Consider the following 18,547-nt stretch of genomic DNA (forward strand, 5'->3'; position numbering starts at 1 on the left):
AAAAGTCACCAAAAATTCTTAAAACATATTTTCAACATAAAAACATTATTTACACAATAAGTCATTTTCTGACAACACATTCCCTTTAAACTATCTAGAGTAATCCACAGCCATCAGTTCTTTGTCTGTAACCTCAGACTATGAAGCCTACACTAATTCACTCCAAGTTCTGTGTCACGTGACCTATGGATTTCCAATACAGGTCTATGGGGCCATCTAAGTCTCTGACACAGAGGGGGAAGAGGAGCTGCAGCAGCACGGTCATCTTTCCACTCAGTCACCTGATCGGCTACAGTCTGAACACTAAGACCCTGACCAATAAAACCGTTTAATATGTCTATGGATAGTGCAGGCACTCAACAGCTGATTGGCGGAGGAGCGAGGTACTGGCACCCTGATGACCGATTGATTGACGTGATTGATGACCTGTTTTACCTGGAAGACCCCTTCAACTTCGACCTTTCCCTTTACATTACAAACACCAGCCCAAAGAGTTAAATGACATATCCAGCTCTGCTTCCTCTGTATCATGATATCAATCGCCCATAACGTAGTTGCCAAAATATTAGCATTGGCTTTTAGACTGATCTATAGAAGACCATCCTGTTCAATGCCGCTTCTAGGAAACCCGCGCTACTACCGAAGATTGTTTATCAAGAGATGGGTATTGACTTCCATTTTAAAATACTTATTCTGCATTTTAAGTAATCCTGTTCGATAAATATTCACTTAAAAAGCTCGGAGAGCATGAATTCATGGAGAAAAGGAATTTTACATAAAGAAAAAGAGGTTCCTGCACAGTGGGTCAATACTCAGCGACCAGGGACATCGCATGCAAACAATAACAACAAAAATTAAGGAAATTCGGTCACTAGGGCAGGAATCTACAAGGTCGGATATCAGGCGGGTCCTTCTTGGCTGGATGAGAAGGCTTCATGATAGGTATAGAAAGTTTTTAGCCTATTGTGTATGGACTGTAAGATTTTTAAAATCAAAATTGGGAGAAATTGTACCTGCAAGATAATCTTTATATATATTTGGGTATCCACTAGGGATGAGCAAACTTGCCGAATGCTCGGGTTTATCCGAACTCAAACTTTCAGAATTTGACTCCAGGTGGTTGGAGAAGTTAGATGCAGCCCTAGGGCTGCCAGGAAACATGGATACAACCTATGGCTTATGGATATATCCATGTTTTCCAGGACACCCTAGAGCTGCATCCAACTTCTCCAAGCAGCGGGAGTCAAATGCCAAGAGTTTGGGTTCGGACGAACCTGAGTGTTTGGCAAGTTCGTTCATAAATAGCACAAACCTTATCTGTTAAAAGGATCCCTCGACAATCTCTTGTCGGGAGTAATCTGTAATCAGTAATTGATTCATTTTCCTGCAGCGCCACCACAGGGGAAACTAAGTATTACCTAATTCTAATTCAAATAAAAAGGCTGCCTGTACAATACAGGGCCGGAGGAGTACCGGATAGGTACCCTATGTAACTGTTCTTACTCTGGCTAAGAGATGAGGATCTATTAAGTCTGTCTTCCCTACTAGGGTGTATTAGAGTGCATGTTAAACAACTCCATAAAGTTTCCACTAGGTCATAAACCACTTATGGACATATTCAAGCCATAGGTGAGATCTATTGTCCCTGAGTGGGACTTAAGGTTTCCATGTTACATAAGAAGACTCCAGTATTATAAATAGCATATGGTAGGTTGAGGAAGAATATTAAAGATTTTCCACTGAAAATTAAAGTTACTCTTATGGACATAAGGGTTCTCAAAAGAGATGAGCAAACTTCGAGCATGTTCGGGTTCATCCAAATCCCAAATCTTTGCATTTAATTACCGGTGGCTGAAGAAGTTGGATGCAACCCTAAGCAGTCTGGGAAAACATGGATACAACCTATTGTCTATGATTGTATCCAGGTTTTCCAGGCAGCCTTAGGGCTACATCCAACTTCTTCAGCCACCGGTAATCAAATGCAGAGCGTTCCCATTTGGGCAAATCCAAATGTGCTTGAAGTTTGCTCATCTCAAGTTCTCAACTATATTGGTCCTGTCAATCAACAAAAGCAATGGATCTTCCAAAGAGAGAGGAATGCTGACAAATAGGGGAAGGGGACTGTTATGTTCCAATGGCCTAACAGGGCATATGAAGAGGAAACCCAAAGGTGCCGAGTACCACACTGATCTCAGTGATTGCCGATCATTTACAAAGTTTTCTCAAGGCTCGATCAATCGATTCATCATTCATGTTGCCCTTTAAATGTTTAGGGGCAATGCACAGCTGATAATCATAATTTAAAAGGCTGCAAAAAACAATAAACCAATGATCGACTGCTCGTTGCCACTTTATTACAAGCCAAATAACATGATTGAATATTCCTATGGTGCATTTACACAGAGAGATTTATCTGACAGATCTTTGAAGCTAAAGCCAGGAACAGACTATAAACAGGGAACAGTTCATAAAGGAAAGATTGAGATTTCTCCTCTTTTCAAATCCAATCCTGGCTTTGGCTTCAAAGATCTGTCAGATAAATCTGTTTGTGTAAATGCACCACTAGGAATGCTCATTCAGCCAATAATCAGGCTGTGTAAAACAGCCGTAAACGGGGTTATGCAGGATTAGAAAAAAATTGGCCACTTTCTTCCAGGAGTAGCACCACTCTTGTCTACAGTTCGAGTGTGTTTTTGTAATTAGGCTCCATTTACTTCAATGGAACTGAGTTGCAAAACCTGCACCCAAACTAGAGAGAAGAGTGATGTTTTATTGATGCGCTATTCTAAGCCTGGATAACAACCTTTAGGTCAGAAATATTACACCCTCTAAGGCAGAGCTAGCCCCCGACTTTACTGTCCAAAAAATTGGAGGCATATATAAAACGCAAGTGACCTGATGTAAGACATGTAAGTATGCATACAGGAACACTTCTCCTCAATGAATAATGCAAACTACTTGTGGAAAGTGACAATGTATTTCAAGCTTTTTATCATGTTTCCAGAATGGCAGAGATGCCCATCAGCGAATGTCCCGGTAACATAAATTCACGGGATGAATAATAAGTGAGGGAAACATGTATATGTCGCCTTGGATTAACTTCACATTCCTCCTGACAGGCGAGAGCGCTAATGAAAACGTCTTATGACAAAGTGATAGCATTCAGCAAGGGCTTCACAAAATGTGGCCCCACCTCGCTGGACGCTAATGGTTTCATCTGATCATCTCTCTGGATTATCTGTGCTCATATATAAAAAAGACACATAGGGGGAGGTTTACCAAACATGGCGTAAAGTGAAACTGGCTCAGTTGCCCCTAGCAACCAATCAGATTCCACCTTTCATTTTCCAAAGAGCCTGTAAGGAATGAAAGGTGAAATCTGATTGGTTGCTAGGGGCAACTGAGCCAGTCTCACTTTACACCATGTTTGATAAATCTCCCCCAAAAAATGTAGACTCACCAGATGTACTGTATGTGATCAGGAAGGCCTGATCTCACTATAACCAACAGAACCAATCTTACATGCATCCCATTGTGAGGGTCTCCTGGGCAAATATACTGTACAATAGAGGGACTCCATTTTGTTGCTTTGAGGGCCATTTTGTGTGGCCATAATTCTTTGCTATTTAGTGGTAATAATTTCTTTAGGACTCTCTTCTCCAGAGGAGCTACATTGCTGGCAAACAAAAGGGTCGGGAAATGGTCCTAGGCTTATGGAGGGTATTGGTGTGGTGTATTCTTTCCAGTCTGCCACAGTGCTCTCTGCTGCCACCTCTGTCCATGTCAGGAACTGTCCTGAGTAGCAAACTCCATAGAAAACCTCTCCTGCTCTGGACATTTCCTATCACAGACAGAAGTGGAAGCAGGGAGCACTGTGTGAGACTGGAAAGAATACACCACTTCCTGCAGGGCATACAGCATCTTATAAGTACTGAAAGACTTGATTTTTAAACAGAATTACAATTCCATATAACTTTCTAACACCAGTTGATTTGAAAGATAATATTTTTTACTGGAGTTCCCCTTTAATGGTAATATGGCAGACCTGGGAACATTAATTATTAGAGATGAGCGAACCGGGTTCGGGTTCAAGTCGATCCGAACCCGAAAGTTCGGTATTTGATTAGCTGGGGCTGCTGAACTTGGATAAAGCTCTAAGGTTGTCTGGAAAACATGGATACAGCCAATGACTATATCCATGTTTTCCACATAGCCTTAGGGCTTTATCCAAGTTCAGCAGCCACCGCTAATCAAATGCCGAAAGTTCGGGTTCAGATTGACTTGAGCATGCTCCAGGTTCGCTCATCTCTATTAATTATCCCTCTGGCTGCCATAAAAAAAAAACATCAGCCCCATTAAAACATGTTGCACGGGTGATCAGGGGTTAACAGTAAGAACCCCATTCCTCTGTTGCAGTGTCCCACTACATGGACCTGTAGAGCAAAAGTGTTGGTTGCAGGCAATCTTCCTTATTGTTGATGTGTTTTGCAGATCTCCCACTGGTTGGTGTTATTTATAAGCAAAGATTATCTGTTATTTTGATTTTTTTTACTCTACATTGAACTTTATATTGCTTTGACGCTGTCATCTGGGCTAGGTTCCCCTTACATTTAGACTAAATTGCATTGAGAAACATAGTGATAAGTGGGAAGGAGCCTCGCTACCCGGGACTCAGAGAGAGGAAATCCTGTTAGTTAGGGAGTTCTTAGGGTACTATTACACGGAACGATTATCGCTCTGTGTAATAAATACAATGATCAGCCGATGACAAAGATCATCGGCTGATCGTTGATATAGGTTAGAACCTATTTTTGTTGGGCGCCGACCGCGCACCGCTGCATGTAATAGCGGTGCACGGGCGGTGACTAACGATATACATTACCCATCCACGTTCCAGGGCTGCTCCTGCCGTCCGCTTCTCTCAGGGTCCCGCGCGCGCTCTAGCTTCACAGCGGCCTGTCAGCTGATTCAATCACAGGCTGCTGCGGTTCCGGCCTGTGATTGGCTGAGCGGCCTATCAGCTGACAGGCCGCTGTGAAGCTAGAGCGTGCGCGGGACCCCGAGAGAAGCGGACAGCAGGAACAGCCCTGGAACGTGGATGGGTAATGTATGCGAGTTTACCAAGGGCTACAAGAACATCGGTGACGACATCCATGCAGCCCTTGTTAAACGATTATCGGGCTGTGTAATAGGCCCAGTAAACGAGCGAAGATCTAGCAGATCGCTGCTTGTTTACAGGTATTATCGGGCCCCCATTGGCCCGTGTAATACCACACTTAGAGTAAGAGGGGTGATGACCATGTTATCTTTCACCTTTTAAAAGTTAGTCCTCACTGCCTGTGTCTTTTTGTAGTACTATTACTCTTATGAAGAGAGGACTTTACATCTTGAAGGTTTACAAACTAGGCCAACCTGAGGGATTATCAAAGAGGAGATCTAAACACAGAAATCAGCGACCTTTGGGTAAAATTTTTACAAAGGTTCCATTGCACATTTAAATGTTTAGGCTGGGCCCTCTCCACTCAACATTATTATTAGACTATTGGTAAACAACCAGTAGAAACACCTCAGTGAAGATACTGAGGACCAGAACATTCACCTCAAATAGTTAAAGAGTTAAAAAAAAAACTTGATCTAAGAACTCCCTTAACTACCTTTATTTTTTCCGAGGAGAACCTTCTCACTCCAGCCATTGTTTTGTCTATTACTTCACAAGTAGTTGTGCTTCTACCTGTTTTCCCGAAGAAAATTTCTCGATTTATTTCTCGAGTCACCTCGTATCAAGCTGATTAAGTACACATTTCCTGATGAAGGTCCTTGAGAGTCCCAAAACACTTTGCTGTTTTTATGCCAATAAAATGACCCTTTCGAAGCTCGATCACCTGGATCCTATAACTGGTCCTGATTGTTGGGGTATTCTTATACTTCCATTAAGGGCATCTCCCTTCTTTGCACCTGACTCTACACAGGGTGCGCCCCAGGGAACCTTACACCATACCTATTGTGCAACCCCTTACCCCCCATCACTGTGCTGACTCATGGGCATCGGAAAATTCAATGGTAGCCCTTGTGTCTATCTCAATTCAACCATGACTACCTGTAGCACCACTGTACTTGGCCATCCTACTGGCATCACAGGGCGTAAAGAAACTTGCATATGATGGATCTATACATCTTGCAGCATTAACGGGTTAATAAGAATAAAAAATCTTTGCTCTTCCATTTACTTTATTCCAAGAAAAAGCAGAAAAAAAAAAAGTTTTTTTTTTCCTTAAGCCTGCATTGTTGCAAAGATTGGCGCGATGAGTAAGCCGCCTAATATACATCTCTCCTTTACCCTCTGATTCATAGCAAAAAGAATCAAGACTATAGCTAAAGTTGTCTTAGAAATCACACAGCGAAGAGTTATGAAAGGATGAAAAAGATGACAGAGACATAAACAAGGAGATGACTAAGAGAAAGACTCATCCTGCACAATGTGGGTTACCTTAGAGCGAGTAGAATAGACAAATGACTAACCTGTAATAGATAATGCAGACTTAGCGTTAAGTGAAAACTGAAACAAAGTGACAGCCAGGCAATGGGATTGAAAAGCGCGGCTTGTTCCTGCCAGTAGCGCACACATGAGAACAATGGAACAAGTCCCCGTGTGTCAGATGAGAGCTCCCAGCAGCTGTTTGACTTCACTTCCTATGATACTCAAAGCTCCCTGCTCCTACACCTCTCGTATCCCATTCAGGGGAGGAACACAGAGAATATGCAAAGGATCGGAACTTTCTACACCTTCCAATATGAGCACCCGACCATTCCGCACTGGTGGCTGAAAAAGTTGGGAGTCCAGGAAATCATGGATAAAGCCTATGGCCGATGGCTGTATCTATGTTTTCTCGGACTCCCTAGGGCTGCATCCAACTTCTTCAACCACCAATATTTAGATGAGGAACAATCACATCTCTAATCATTGCTAAATTGCTACAGGTCATCCTTCAAAAATATCCTTCAGGCAATGTAAAAAGTTATAGGGGACTGAATAGGACAACACAAAAACGTATAAAACTATATTTTTTTATTCTGTAAAATGAGTAAGAAAAAATTTAAAAAAATACATGAATTTGATACCACAGTAATCGTAATCTGTGATAGCTAAAAGCCAACAATCATTGCTTTAATGCTGCCCGAACCATGATTCTTTGAGAAGGTTCTCAGTAATTTATTCCTATCTCATTGGCCTGGGTCCCTCTGTATAACCAAACAAGAGATCTAGCAATGGAGTCTAAAGGAAGGAAGGTGGCAGGAACCTCCCCAACAACTCATGATTTGGCAGCATGAGAGTGTTGTCAGTTTCCCTTTTAACCAAGACCACACCCACTTCTTGCTAAGTCCCGCCTCTCTGTAAAGCACCCTAAATCCCCCCCCCCAACCAACAACAACTTAGAACTATATGTGTGCTTGATGCAAAAAAAGGGGTATTCTGGGAAAAATTAACCAGTACCAAAGAGCGAACCTCTTTGGTAATTTATTATAGTATTTTTTTTTGTTCTCCAAAATATGCCTTTAAGGGCTTAAAGTGTTATCCAGGGTATAAAAAAAAAAAAGTTTTACACCTGTTTGTGCATGGTACTACAGCTCAGCTCTTTTCACTTTGATTGAACCAAGTTACAGTGCCGCACACAAACTAAAGACAGGAGTAGTGCTGTTTTTGGAACAAAGCAGCTATGTTTTTTTTATTATTATTATTATTCCTGGAGAGCCCCTTTAACCTAATGCAGCTTGTACTCATTCCCACCGCTGTTGAGTGTTAAACCACGAAGGAAGTGATGCAAGTGAAAAGTCAGCTCACCTGTCCCTACTTCTCTCTCAGACAACTGGATACTATAATTACAATAGCTAACCCACTGCCCCCTGTCTTGTAATGTAACTGATCCTCGGCCGGCAAAGATCATTTTCTTGGTCACGTCTTGGGCCCCTTTTATCATAAAGCAGTAATCTGTTTTGATCAGGGTCACCTCATCCCTATCTATGATGCCGCTTTCATAGAAGGGCTTCATTGAGGCCTTAGATGTAGAATCAATCATATTTTATGAGGCTTGTGATTTCGTATTCAGTTTGTCGTCTATACATTCTAAGAGAATGTATTAATATTTCAGATTTTTTTTGGTGTTTACTACATCACATGACTTCTAAATCAGGGAGCAGAAAAATAAAGTGGCATGTAAAATGCATGTTGCCAACTTACTCCAATATCGCTGTCTCTTTAAAGTTAAGAAAGATTTAACCCTGTTCAATCCCCACCCATAATCTAAGCTTGAGTGTAATAGGTTTCTGTTACAAGAATTGGTCAATTTGTCTGAAGCTGCTCACTTCCTGCTCCACTCTGACTCAACTCCTCTGTCCTCCCACTCCCTTCTGAGACAGGGGTCACACGATCTGTCTCTTCCGTTTCCAGACAAGCTGTAACACCTCATCTGTAACTCCTCCCACCACTGATATCACACAGTGATCACCTGACCAAGGATGGTGTTACAGCCTCTCCTGAGTAGTTAGGGGAAAGGAGACACTGTTGTTTTATCTCTCTCTCTCTCTCTCTTTCTTTCTTTAATCAAGATAGATAGATAGATAGATAGATAGATAGATAGATAGATAGATACTGTATTTACTGTGCAAAGAAGAAGCAGATGGAGCTAGTGGTGGGCAGATACTACAAGACAGGGGAGGGTAACCGGCATTTGGCAATGAGGTGCAAAGCATGCTGGAATATGTAGTTTCCCGGCTGGGTTCAATGATGGTAAACTGGGATCAATTGTGAAAGTTTGTATCTGGGGCTAGGAGCAGTATAGACAAGTGGGAAAGGTCTGACACAATCGGTGGAAGAACAGTGAGTGCACCCATATGATTTTTGTTCCTATTTTTTAATGGGATCGCTGGTGTCCCACTTAAAGTATGGGTCAGATGGGATTTTCTTCCTCTAGAATGAGTTGGGTTGTGATTCATGGACAGAATCCAGCAACAATAAAATGATAACAAGGTATCGCACTATTAGAAAAGGCGGAGGGAAAAGAGAAGAGCAAGTCCCGTAGCAACAACAAACTGTATTGCCTTCCTTATGTTGGTTTATAGAGTATTGAACCACCAACCAGGGACATAGCTATATGGCGTATGGAGATTCCAGTGACACATGAAACATAGTGCCTTAGGGCTTAGATGGAATATTACCAAACTTATTCTCAAATAAAGATGGGAGTAAAGGTTTCCTTATCAATGTGTACAAATAAATAAATAAATGAATGAATGGATAGTAGAATTTTTTTAAATCATAGTACCATAGTTTGTAAGGCTGAAAAAAAAGACCATCCAGTTCAACATATTACCTTATAATCCAGAGGAAGACACTTTTCCTCACTTTAGGGAGATAAAATCCCTCCTGACCCCAAATCTGGCACTCAGAATAAATCCATCGATCCATGACCCTTCTCCAGAATCTAGTGACTATAACCTGTAATATTATTACACTCCAGAAATACATCCAGGCCCCCTTTATTAAGTTCTCCATGATCATTTCCTCTGGCAGAGAGCTCCACAGTCTGGTATAATCCTACATCTATTACCTTGACAAGGAGCATGCTCTATGTCTATAGGGAAGATGGTTTCCCCATCCTTATAGGCAGTGATTCTTTACTGTAAAAGCAGTAAGACTGTATATTTCCTAATGGTTGATTCATTTAATGCATTTGAGTGGGGCCTCAATGTCTTTCTTGATGGATATCCCGGGGTCCAGCTTGGAGTTTCAGGATTCAACCTAGGTAATAGGCTGTATCCTGGAATTCCAGGCGGACCCGGGATGTCTCCTCCTTCTGCACGGACCGCGAAGACATCAGCAATTAAATGCGGAAGGTCCGACTAGGTTCGAGTTCGATCGAACCTAGCTTTTCCTAATGTTCGATCAAGCCTAATAATAACACAAGTTCTATGTTTTTTATTTTATATAGAAATTCATTCTGACTGCCATATTGGGATGGGATTTCCTTCTACTTAGCTTCATTTGTCTTTCTTTGTCAACAGTTCAGGCTTCTAGTTTGGACATGATAGGTTTAAGTTGTTTTCAAATTTAGTTGGGGGGCTAGGGAGCTTCATGGTATGCGTCTATCTCCAGAAAAGCTTTGTGGCCATTGAGTTAATTTCCTATACAGCCATGTGTATCTTCACATCCACCATGGAGAATAAGTACGAGACAAACTGAATTAAGCCCTTTATTCTTCACGGTAACGTCTTTAGTTGGAAGAGTTACAGATGACAGCTGAAATATTGAATTTAAGAACTTATAAAATTCTCCCCCTCATCTGACATTTCTCTATGACAGATGATAACTAAAGGTGAGACTGTCATTTACCTCTCCGAAACGGGATTTGTGACTTATTCTTGCAGAAATATGGGACATGTTTCTGAGGACCTCTGTAGCTCATCCTTTCCGGTCAGTCATAGCCGGTAACTATCTACGCCCATAAGCCATCTAATCTAATCTCAAATTTCATTAACAGTATCCTAAATACATTTAAGCTTTGCCGAGAATAAGAAGAAAAAAAATATTTTCTTAGGAACCACATATCCTCTTGGCGGTTGCTAGGACGGCGCAATCGCTCGACACCGGAATGTTAATGTTCCTGTGAAGAAACTGTCTGACACATCTGGATTAATAAAAGGAAAGGAAATAGATTCTTTTAATTGCTTTATGACATTGGGTTTCGTGATTAGTTTGCTCCTGCAGGTTAGATAAACTTTACATCATGTATTGACTTTTATCCTCAATATGATGGGCGCCGTTATCTACTTTACCCAATCTACCTGCATAGTTCTGAAGGGAAGTAGACTAATATTGTGTCAGTCCTAATATCTATCTATATAGAACATTGACATGTCTACTTTTAATTCTAAATGATGTTGTCCTCATCGATTGGTCAGACCACTTATAATTTTGTGAATTAACCCAACTTGTAATGGGCTCTAAATCATCATCAAAGGGTGTTGTCTTCAGATGGACCTTTTGGAACCATTACTGTATGAGACTGAGGCTCACTACAGGTGGGACTAAGTTGGACTAGTCCCTTCAACATTTATTGCATAAGTTACCAAGGGGAGTAAGATGGTGTCCAAAAACTAGAACTGGATCATGGTTGTCCCAGGAGAGACACTTATCATCCAACCATTGTGTCTGATTTCTAGGGGTCCCAGCAGTGTGGAACAATGCTTGCTCAGCCAGTGCTCCATTAAAACAGGGGACATGGGACCCCCTGTGATTATGAGGGGTCACATTCCCCCTGTTTGAATGGAACAATGGTTGAGCAGACGTGGTGCAACTCCATTTAATCTTTGTGGGGCTGATGTAGATGGAGATAGCACATAGAGACTGGATGGTGTAGCAGGATGCATTCTCAACCACCACTCCATTTAACTGAGAAGTACCATACTCATGAGTGGTGCAGCCATTAACTCCCAGTGATCATACATTCATCACCTATCAAGCAGTCTATAGAGATAAGCGTATCTTGAGCATGCTTTGGTTTGTCTGAACCCAAACTCTCTGCATTTGATTACTAGTGGCTAAAGAAGTTGAATGGAGCCCCCATGAGTCCTGGTAAAAATTGGATACAGCCTATTGCCTATGGCTGTATTGGTTCTCCAGGCAACTTCCAACTTCCCGAGCCACCGGTAATCAAATGAAGAGAGTTTGGGTTCGGAAAAACCCAAGTGTGCTCAAGATTGACTCATCTCCAGTACGCTATCTCAGGCAAAAAAAATAAAAAAAAAATTCAACCCATGTATGAATGGAGACCAAAGTTGTAAAACCTATTTTATTTGGAGCCTCTGTAATATCCATATTTACACTCATAGTTGTACATATGGATATCATCATAGCCAAATGACACTCTGACTTACGGGAACAAACTTCTACTGACATCTGGTGGTGTATAAGGATTCCATGCTGAGACTTCAGGTCAACAGACTATACCAAGGCCACCAGATTCTCTCTTTGAAAGGACTGACAACCAATGATTTAGGACATACTACATAAAGGTCAATATGGAAACTAGTGTTTTCTTGCTAAAGCTCAGGACCCATTAACCAGCTATTAGTTATATCCTCTTAGTTGTATCTTGATTACACCGCTTAGCGCATTCCTAATTAAAACATGCCAACATTTCCCGGGATGGTCTTCATTATCTGAGCGTTCTCGTGAACTGTTTACTACCATGGATCATTACAGAACAGGATTGTGGTTGTAGAGCTTTTCCCCTTCTTCATACTCCGAACCTCTTTCTACGTGAGCGGTTATTGCGGCTTAGTGCAATATCATATTCGTGACATCACAATTGACCTCCATTACATTTGGCAAGCAGTCTTTTGCCTCATACCTAATTAACATATCACCACAACGCCGTCTTCTTGACCTCGTTCTTTCTTCGTTTCGCCTGCCAGGGTGTTTACAACCTCGACATGACCTGTTATTCCATTCTGGTTTATGAAGAAGAGAGAGGAGATGGTGTGGGGGTTAATGAGTGGGGACACCCTCCCTTCTATCACCTCCTTTAAGAGTGGAGACAAGGCTAGCAGCCAAGGTTATTTATAGACCTGGCTGTGTAGGGCAGTGGATAATGCCTAGCGGCTTTCTCTCAGACAGACGCTATTGAGCTGACTTCTAGGGCTTCCCGGTTTGCTTCTTTGCTAAGAACCTTAGCTAAGATAAACTAAAGCTAAAGGTAGGATGATGGTGAGGACGGCTGTGGCATGAAGGTGATAGGAGCTCTATTTAATAGTCTTACCTTGCAACAGATACTTTACATTTCAGCATGCAAATTCACATAAGGAAAGTCCTGCCATGAAGAAAATTTCCACTTATTATAAGTCGGCTGGCGACTTTGACAAGTGGATCACTTAATTTGCTGGGAGTCGGATGAAAGTAATGAGAAGTAATAAAATGATAGATATTTGCAACTGCAATTTACTCTCCATATGTCGAGTCTGATAATAAGGAACATATATGGACCTTAATGGTGATCATTAGCCACATTTTGTATACATGTATATAGGCCATTTTTTTAATGCTTTCTGACTATATAAGGTGATTATGCTGATGTAATGGGTGCCAGCTATCCATATTCCACTATTGTAAGGATATGTAGGATTTGGGGTGATTGTATTTACCACCAATCCTTATACCAAGGTAGGCAGATTCTTATCTCCCTCCCCTTCCAGTATATATTTGAAAACATTAGGGCATTAGGGAAGTGCAACATACCGTACAGATGAACAGCTATGGGCATGCCTACTATTCATAAAGGTGCTAGTATTATATAGTATATATGTAAAAGTGTGTTGCCCTGGGGCCCACCAGTGGGACTCAAAAAATAGGGGGAAAATGCTCAAAATGTTAGCTTGTAAGGTGCCAATGACAATTGTTGCCCACAAGCCCAGTCCACGCTGTGTCCACCCCCCTAAATACATAGGTTGAAGCCCACTGTAGATTGATGCTATTTTTGGCACGGGAGAAGCAACAAGAGTATATTTACTTGTTGCTTGAAGGGGTTCTTCATTATTTTTGAACGAGGTAAAGCAAAAATTCATAGAGTAATAAATTAATAGGGAGGGAGGAAAAAGTCTTACTCGGTTTCTTGGCAAAAAACCATAGCACTAAGTCAACAACATGGTCCAGGGAGTAAAATAGGATCTGGTATATTGACAACTTAATTTTATAATCGACCCTGCCACGCTGGTTCCCACTTACTACACTTCTTATCTCATATGATGGAAATGGAAACCATAGCACCCCATTCTTCACTGGACTCGAGAAAAAGAGAACCATGTAAAAGTTAGATCTAGCCATAGAAAAAGAAGATACAACCACCCAGATTTGAGCTCTTTTAGAGCTCAAGAAGCAGATACTGCCATGGTCTCTAAGTTTCATACAATATAGGGTTTATTAAGTAAAAGGGGGATAAGTTACACTGACGACTTAATTTTATATTTGACCATGCCACATGTTGCTGTTTCACATTAACCACACTCCCTATGTAATATCATGTAGATTTTAACCATGGCACCCCATTCTTTGCTGGACTTGTGAAAAGGGGAACCATGTAAAGGTTTATTCTGCCCATAGAAAAGGGGGCTAGAACCCCCCAGATTTAATCTCTTTTTGTAAAACCCAGAAGCAAATACAGTCATTGTCCCTCTGTCTCTGTGCCCTTTTTTCCTCAGGAAGTTTATTTTAATAATGAATAGTAATATTATAGAAGGGAAATGTGAATATTATCACAAAAAGTAGTGTCAGCCATTTTCAGGTCAGAACTAATATTTACCCTGTCTAAGGAATCACCAAAGCAGGAAATACATCAAGCTTCAAGTCACTAAGATGTCTCTACACACCAGTAGCCAGCTGTAATGGTTTATTCTTCCATTGTTATCTATCTAAATTGAGCTAAAAGTCTTCTTATGCATTTGAAATACATGGATTGTGTTAGGATTTACTATGAATAGAAGAATTAACCTCAGCATAGGTCACCAACACATGGATCATTATTGACCATAAATCAATAAGTCCTACTTAATATTCAAAGAGCAGACAATACAATTCTTGGTCATTTTGGGGTGTTTCCAAACATGGTTTTAATTACTTTACATTTCCACATCTATGTTCCCAAAGGGATATTGTAATGGGTTATACCATCATCTGAAATGTTTTAGCCTCTCAAAATGTAACCCCTTTAAGGGGCTCTTTAGCCCTTCTCCTTACCAATAGCCAGACATACTAATTTAAATGGGAACTATTTATCTAAACTTTATACATTATGATTACAGGGGACCTGCTATTTGAACCCCCTACCATCCTGATTGGTTATTTTAGCATAATAAAAAGGTCATTTCCCTTGTTCCATTACCTCAAGAAGTCCTGAGACCTGAATATAGATTGTCCAAACCCCCTTAAGCTGTCTTCCTTTCTTTCATCCTAATTAACATTTTAGCCGAGAACCAATAAAGATCACTCATTATACTGAATCCCTCATAAAAACTAGATTTTTTTCTAGGAATCAAAGCATTAGTTTAATCACAACCCTCGTAAAAACTGACCTAAAAACTACAAGTAAATCCTACTTTCTTCTCTGGCATTAAAGTGTTGCACTCAATCTCTGTCATGTTTCATACAAGATACACAGTACATTGAGTATAATAACATAAGGAGGATCCGCTATATTGACGACGTAATTTTGCTCCATAGACTAATAGTTGGAATAATCATTGACAGTCATAGAAATGGGTGTACTTGGAATAAAAAAACATATTTTAAGAATAAAAAAGGGCATTTATAATCTATGTATCCTTCTCTATGTCTTTGTATGCATTTATATATTTTACATCCATATCTTTATCCATTTCAAGATAACTTCTTCTTGTCTCCCTATAAGTCCACAATGTTTTATTCTGTTCACTCATCTGCAGCAAGATATACATACACATCTTGCCTTAAAGTGTTAGCTCCTGTCTCGTCCTGTCTAGTCCTGTCTATACACCTTCATTGTACTGCAACAGCTACAGTATAGGGATATACAAGGTGTTAATCTATACACATAGAAACAGATACATCAACTGTTACACATCTTAACTTCCAAATCCACAATATAACCGGATAAGCCAGGTTTTCTGACAGGTCTTATACAGTACATCCTCTACTGATGTAAGAAATTCTGTGATGCACATCAAACCTTTGGGAATTCTGTGATGCATAAAACTTCTCCAACATGAAGATGTAGCAGAGATGAAATTGCTTCATGCACAGGTAATGAGAAGAGACCATTACTAACTCCAGCTCCTCCGTACTGACAAACTCAGCCCTGCTACATCTATAGCTATAATAAAGTCTATAATACACCATAAAAAAACAAAAATATAGATACATAGAGGTAATAGTACTTGATATCACAAGGCAGCCCTGTGTTTCTACCTTGGGATGACAATGTTCGTGTAAGGAAATAGAATAACATGCAATGAATGGATTTACACAAACCATACATTGATAGGTACAGATAACTTCCTACCAGCCACACACATGATGCACACACAGCATTGCCTCCACAGCCATTCCCACAGCTTACAGGTGTGACAATAGTGTTTTCCCAACTTTCACATAGAACTATCAATATTATTAGAAGCAGGCGGCATAAACTTACAATTTTTTCAGAAGTACCAGGTCTGGTGCCATTGAGACCCACAAGTGATGGCAACGTCTGTGACATCCAGTTGGTGACCATTGCCATAGTGCTGAGCACGGCCCCGATTTTAAGTAAAGGGACCGTCATTGTGCCACCAAAAACACCATGCTCATGGGGTGGGCATCCTGACTGCCACCCCCTATCTTGTCTCCAGACGGGCGTCCCTCTATGTGTGTGTGTGAGTGTGTATGTGTGCAAGGCTCAGGCAGGCATGGAAATTCCCCTCAGGGAGGGGGGGGAGCTTGGCTGCACTGCAGCTCCTGCCTGTGTCAGACCTGGGCACAGAGTGAAAGGAGGATGAGAGAGGGAGAGAGAGAAAGCTGCTCCCTCCTTCTCTGTGCCTCCCTGCTTCTCCCTCCACCCCTCCTTCCCTGTACCCTGCCTGAGAAGCCACAGGACTGGGAAGACTCAGCCAGACAGGCAGCTATCTACCTCATAACTCCCTCATTCTATCTATCTATAATCTATCTATCTATCTATAATCTATCTATCTATAATCTATCTATCTATCTATCTATCTATAATCTATCTATCTATAATCTATCTATCTATCTATCTATCTATCTATAATCTATCTATCTTCTATCGATTATCTATCTATCTATCTTATATCTATAATCTATCTCCTATATATTATCTATCTATCTATCTATCTCCTATATATTATCTATCTATTATCTCCTATCTATCTATTATCTCCTATCTATCTATTTCCTATATATTATCTATCTCCTATATATTATCTATCTATATATCTCCTATATATTATCTATCTATCTCCTATATATTATCTATCTATCATCTCTCTATCTCTCTATCTCTCTCCTATATATTATCTATCTATCTCCTATATATTATCTATCTATCTCCTATATATTATCTATCTATCTATCTATCTATCTATCTATCTCCTATATATTATCTATCTATCTATCTATCTATCTATCTATCTCCTATATATTATCTATCTATATATCTATCTATCTATCTCCTATATATTATCTATCTATCTCCTATCTATCTATCTATCTATCTATCTATCTATTTCCTATCTATCTATCTATCTCCTATCTATCTCCTATCTATCTATCTCCTATCTATCTATCTATCTATCTATCTATCTATGGTCTATCTATCTATCTCTCTATCATCTATTTATGTTTCCTCCTTTTTTCATCAATTTCTAACTAATTACCAATTCTACATGATTTCTACTCATCTTCAGCTGATACAAATGTAAGTCCCTTGCTGAGGATTCCTGCCCTGGTGATAGTGCACAGATACTTTCCTTACTAATGTAGCCACGTTCTGTTATGCATATAAAGCACCTGTAACCTATGACAATCTAGCAGAGCTGAGTCTGTCTCTTAGCTGGTTTATAAGCGCTGTAATAAGTCAGGCGGTTTACCATCATGTCTGTGATGGAGTCAATGAGTCCCCTGCCCATCCCCAAAACCCTCCTCCCCAATCCCCGGGAACATCATCCTGCTCTATTATTCTCAAAGGGTACAAACACACACAGCAGATACGCAGCAGATACGCAGCAGATTTGGTACTGTGTTCAGTTATTTAGATCTAATCTGCTGCGTATCTGCTGCGTATCGCAGCAGTAAATACGCAGCGTATACGCTGTGTGTGTTTGTACCCAAAGGGAGGAACATGTTATTTTAAGTTTTATAATGTGTGGCGGAATCTCCCTATGTGACACCGAGCTCTGGGGACCCCCGGGGTCTGTCTGTCCATCCCCCCTATGGACCCTCATGGACCCTCCTGATCTACAATATAGGACTATCCTGGGACTATCATTGGGTATCTACATAAGGGACGCAGATCTATTAGAATTGATCCGGAGTAATTGATGATTCTTCTTTAGGTCTCCGGTCAGTCTTGTCCTCATTTTACTCAGTCAAATGTAAAAAATTAAATAATTGATAAGTATGTCCCCGTTATGGTATAATTCTAATTTCAGTGAAGTGTATAGATTGGGGATTCTCCCTGGTATGGCTGCGGTGGGGGTGAGTAAGATGGGGGATGTGTTGTATGGTGGGAGTGTGCAAGAATGGTCAGTGTTAAAAGCTAGATTTGATCTGTGTGAGAATGTATGGTGGGAATATATGCGGATGAGACATGCGTGGAGACGGGAGAAGGAAATTCCTCAGTTATGTAGAGTTACCGGCGTCTTTAAGTCTGTTCTAGAAGGGAAAATAAAAGCTAGAGTGGTATCGGTGATATACAGGAACATTATGGAGCGGGTTGCAGTGACCCCGAGAAGTGTGGGTCACTGCAAC

The 18,547-nt window shown here is 40.7% G+C and overlaps 1 protein-coding gene across 6 annotated transcripts in view; it reads right to left on the reverse strand.

Annotated features, from left to right (window-relative positions):
* Positions 1-18,547, reverse strand: part of OLFM2 (olfactomedin 2) — a 309,721-nt gene that overhangs the window by 120,665 nt on the left and 170,509 nt on the right. Inside the window, exon 1 of one of the 6 annotated variants that reach the window (XM_069971855.1) lies at positions 16,218-16,532. The exons of 3 other annotated variants lie outside the window; for them this stretch is intronic. In XM_069971855.1, the coding sequence (XP_069827956.1) occupies positions 16,218-16,346 (129 nt within the window). In that variant the 5' untranslated portion in view covers positions 16,347-16,532. Of the gene's footprint in view, positions 1-3,279; positions 3,304-3,522; positions 3,665-16,217; positions 16,533-18,547 lie in introns of those variants that run through there. 2 more of the 6 variants (XM_069972084.1, XM_069972235.1) reach the window with 2 other exon arrangements.

The sequence above is a fragment of the Dendropsophus ebraccatus genome, chromosome 1 (assembly GCF_027789765.1).
Source record: "Dendropsophus ebraccatus isolate aDenEbr1 chromosome 1, aDenEbr1.pat, whole genome shotgun sequence".
Taxonomy (NCBI): domain Eukaryota; kingdom Metazoa; phylum Chordata; class Amphibia; order Anura; family Hylidae; genus Dendropsophus; species Dendropsophus ebraccatus.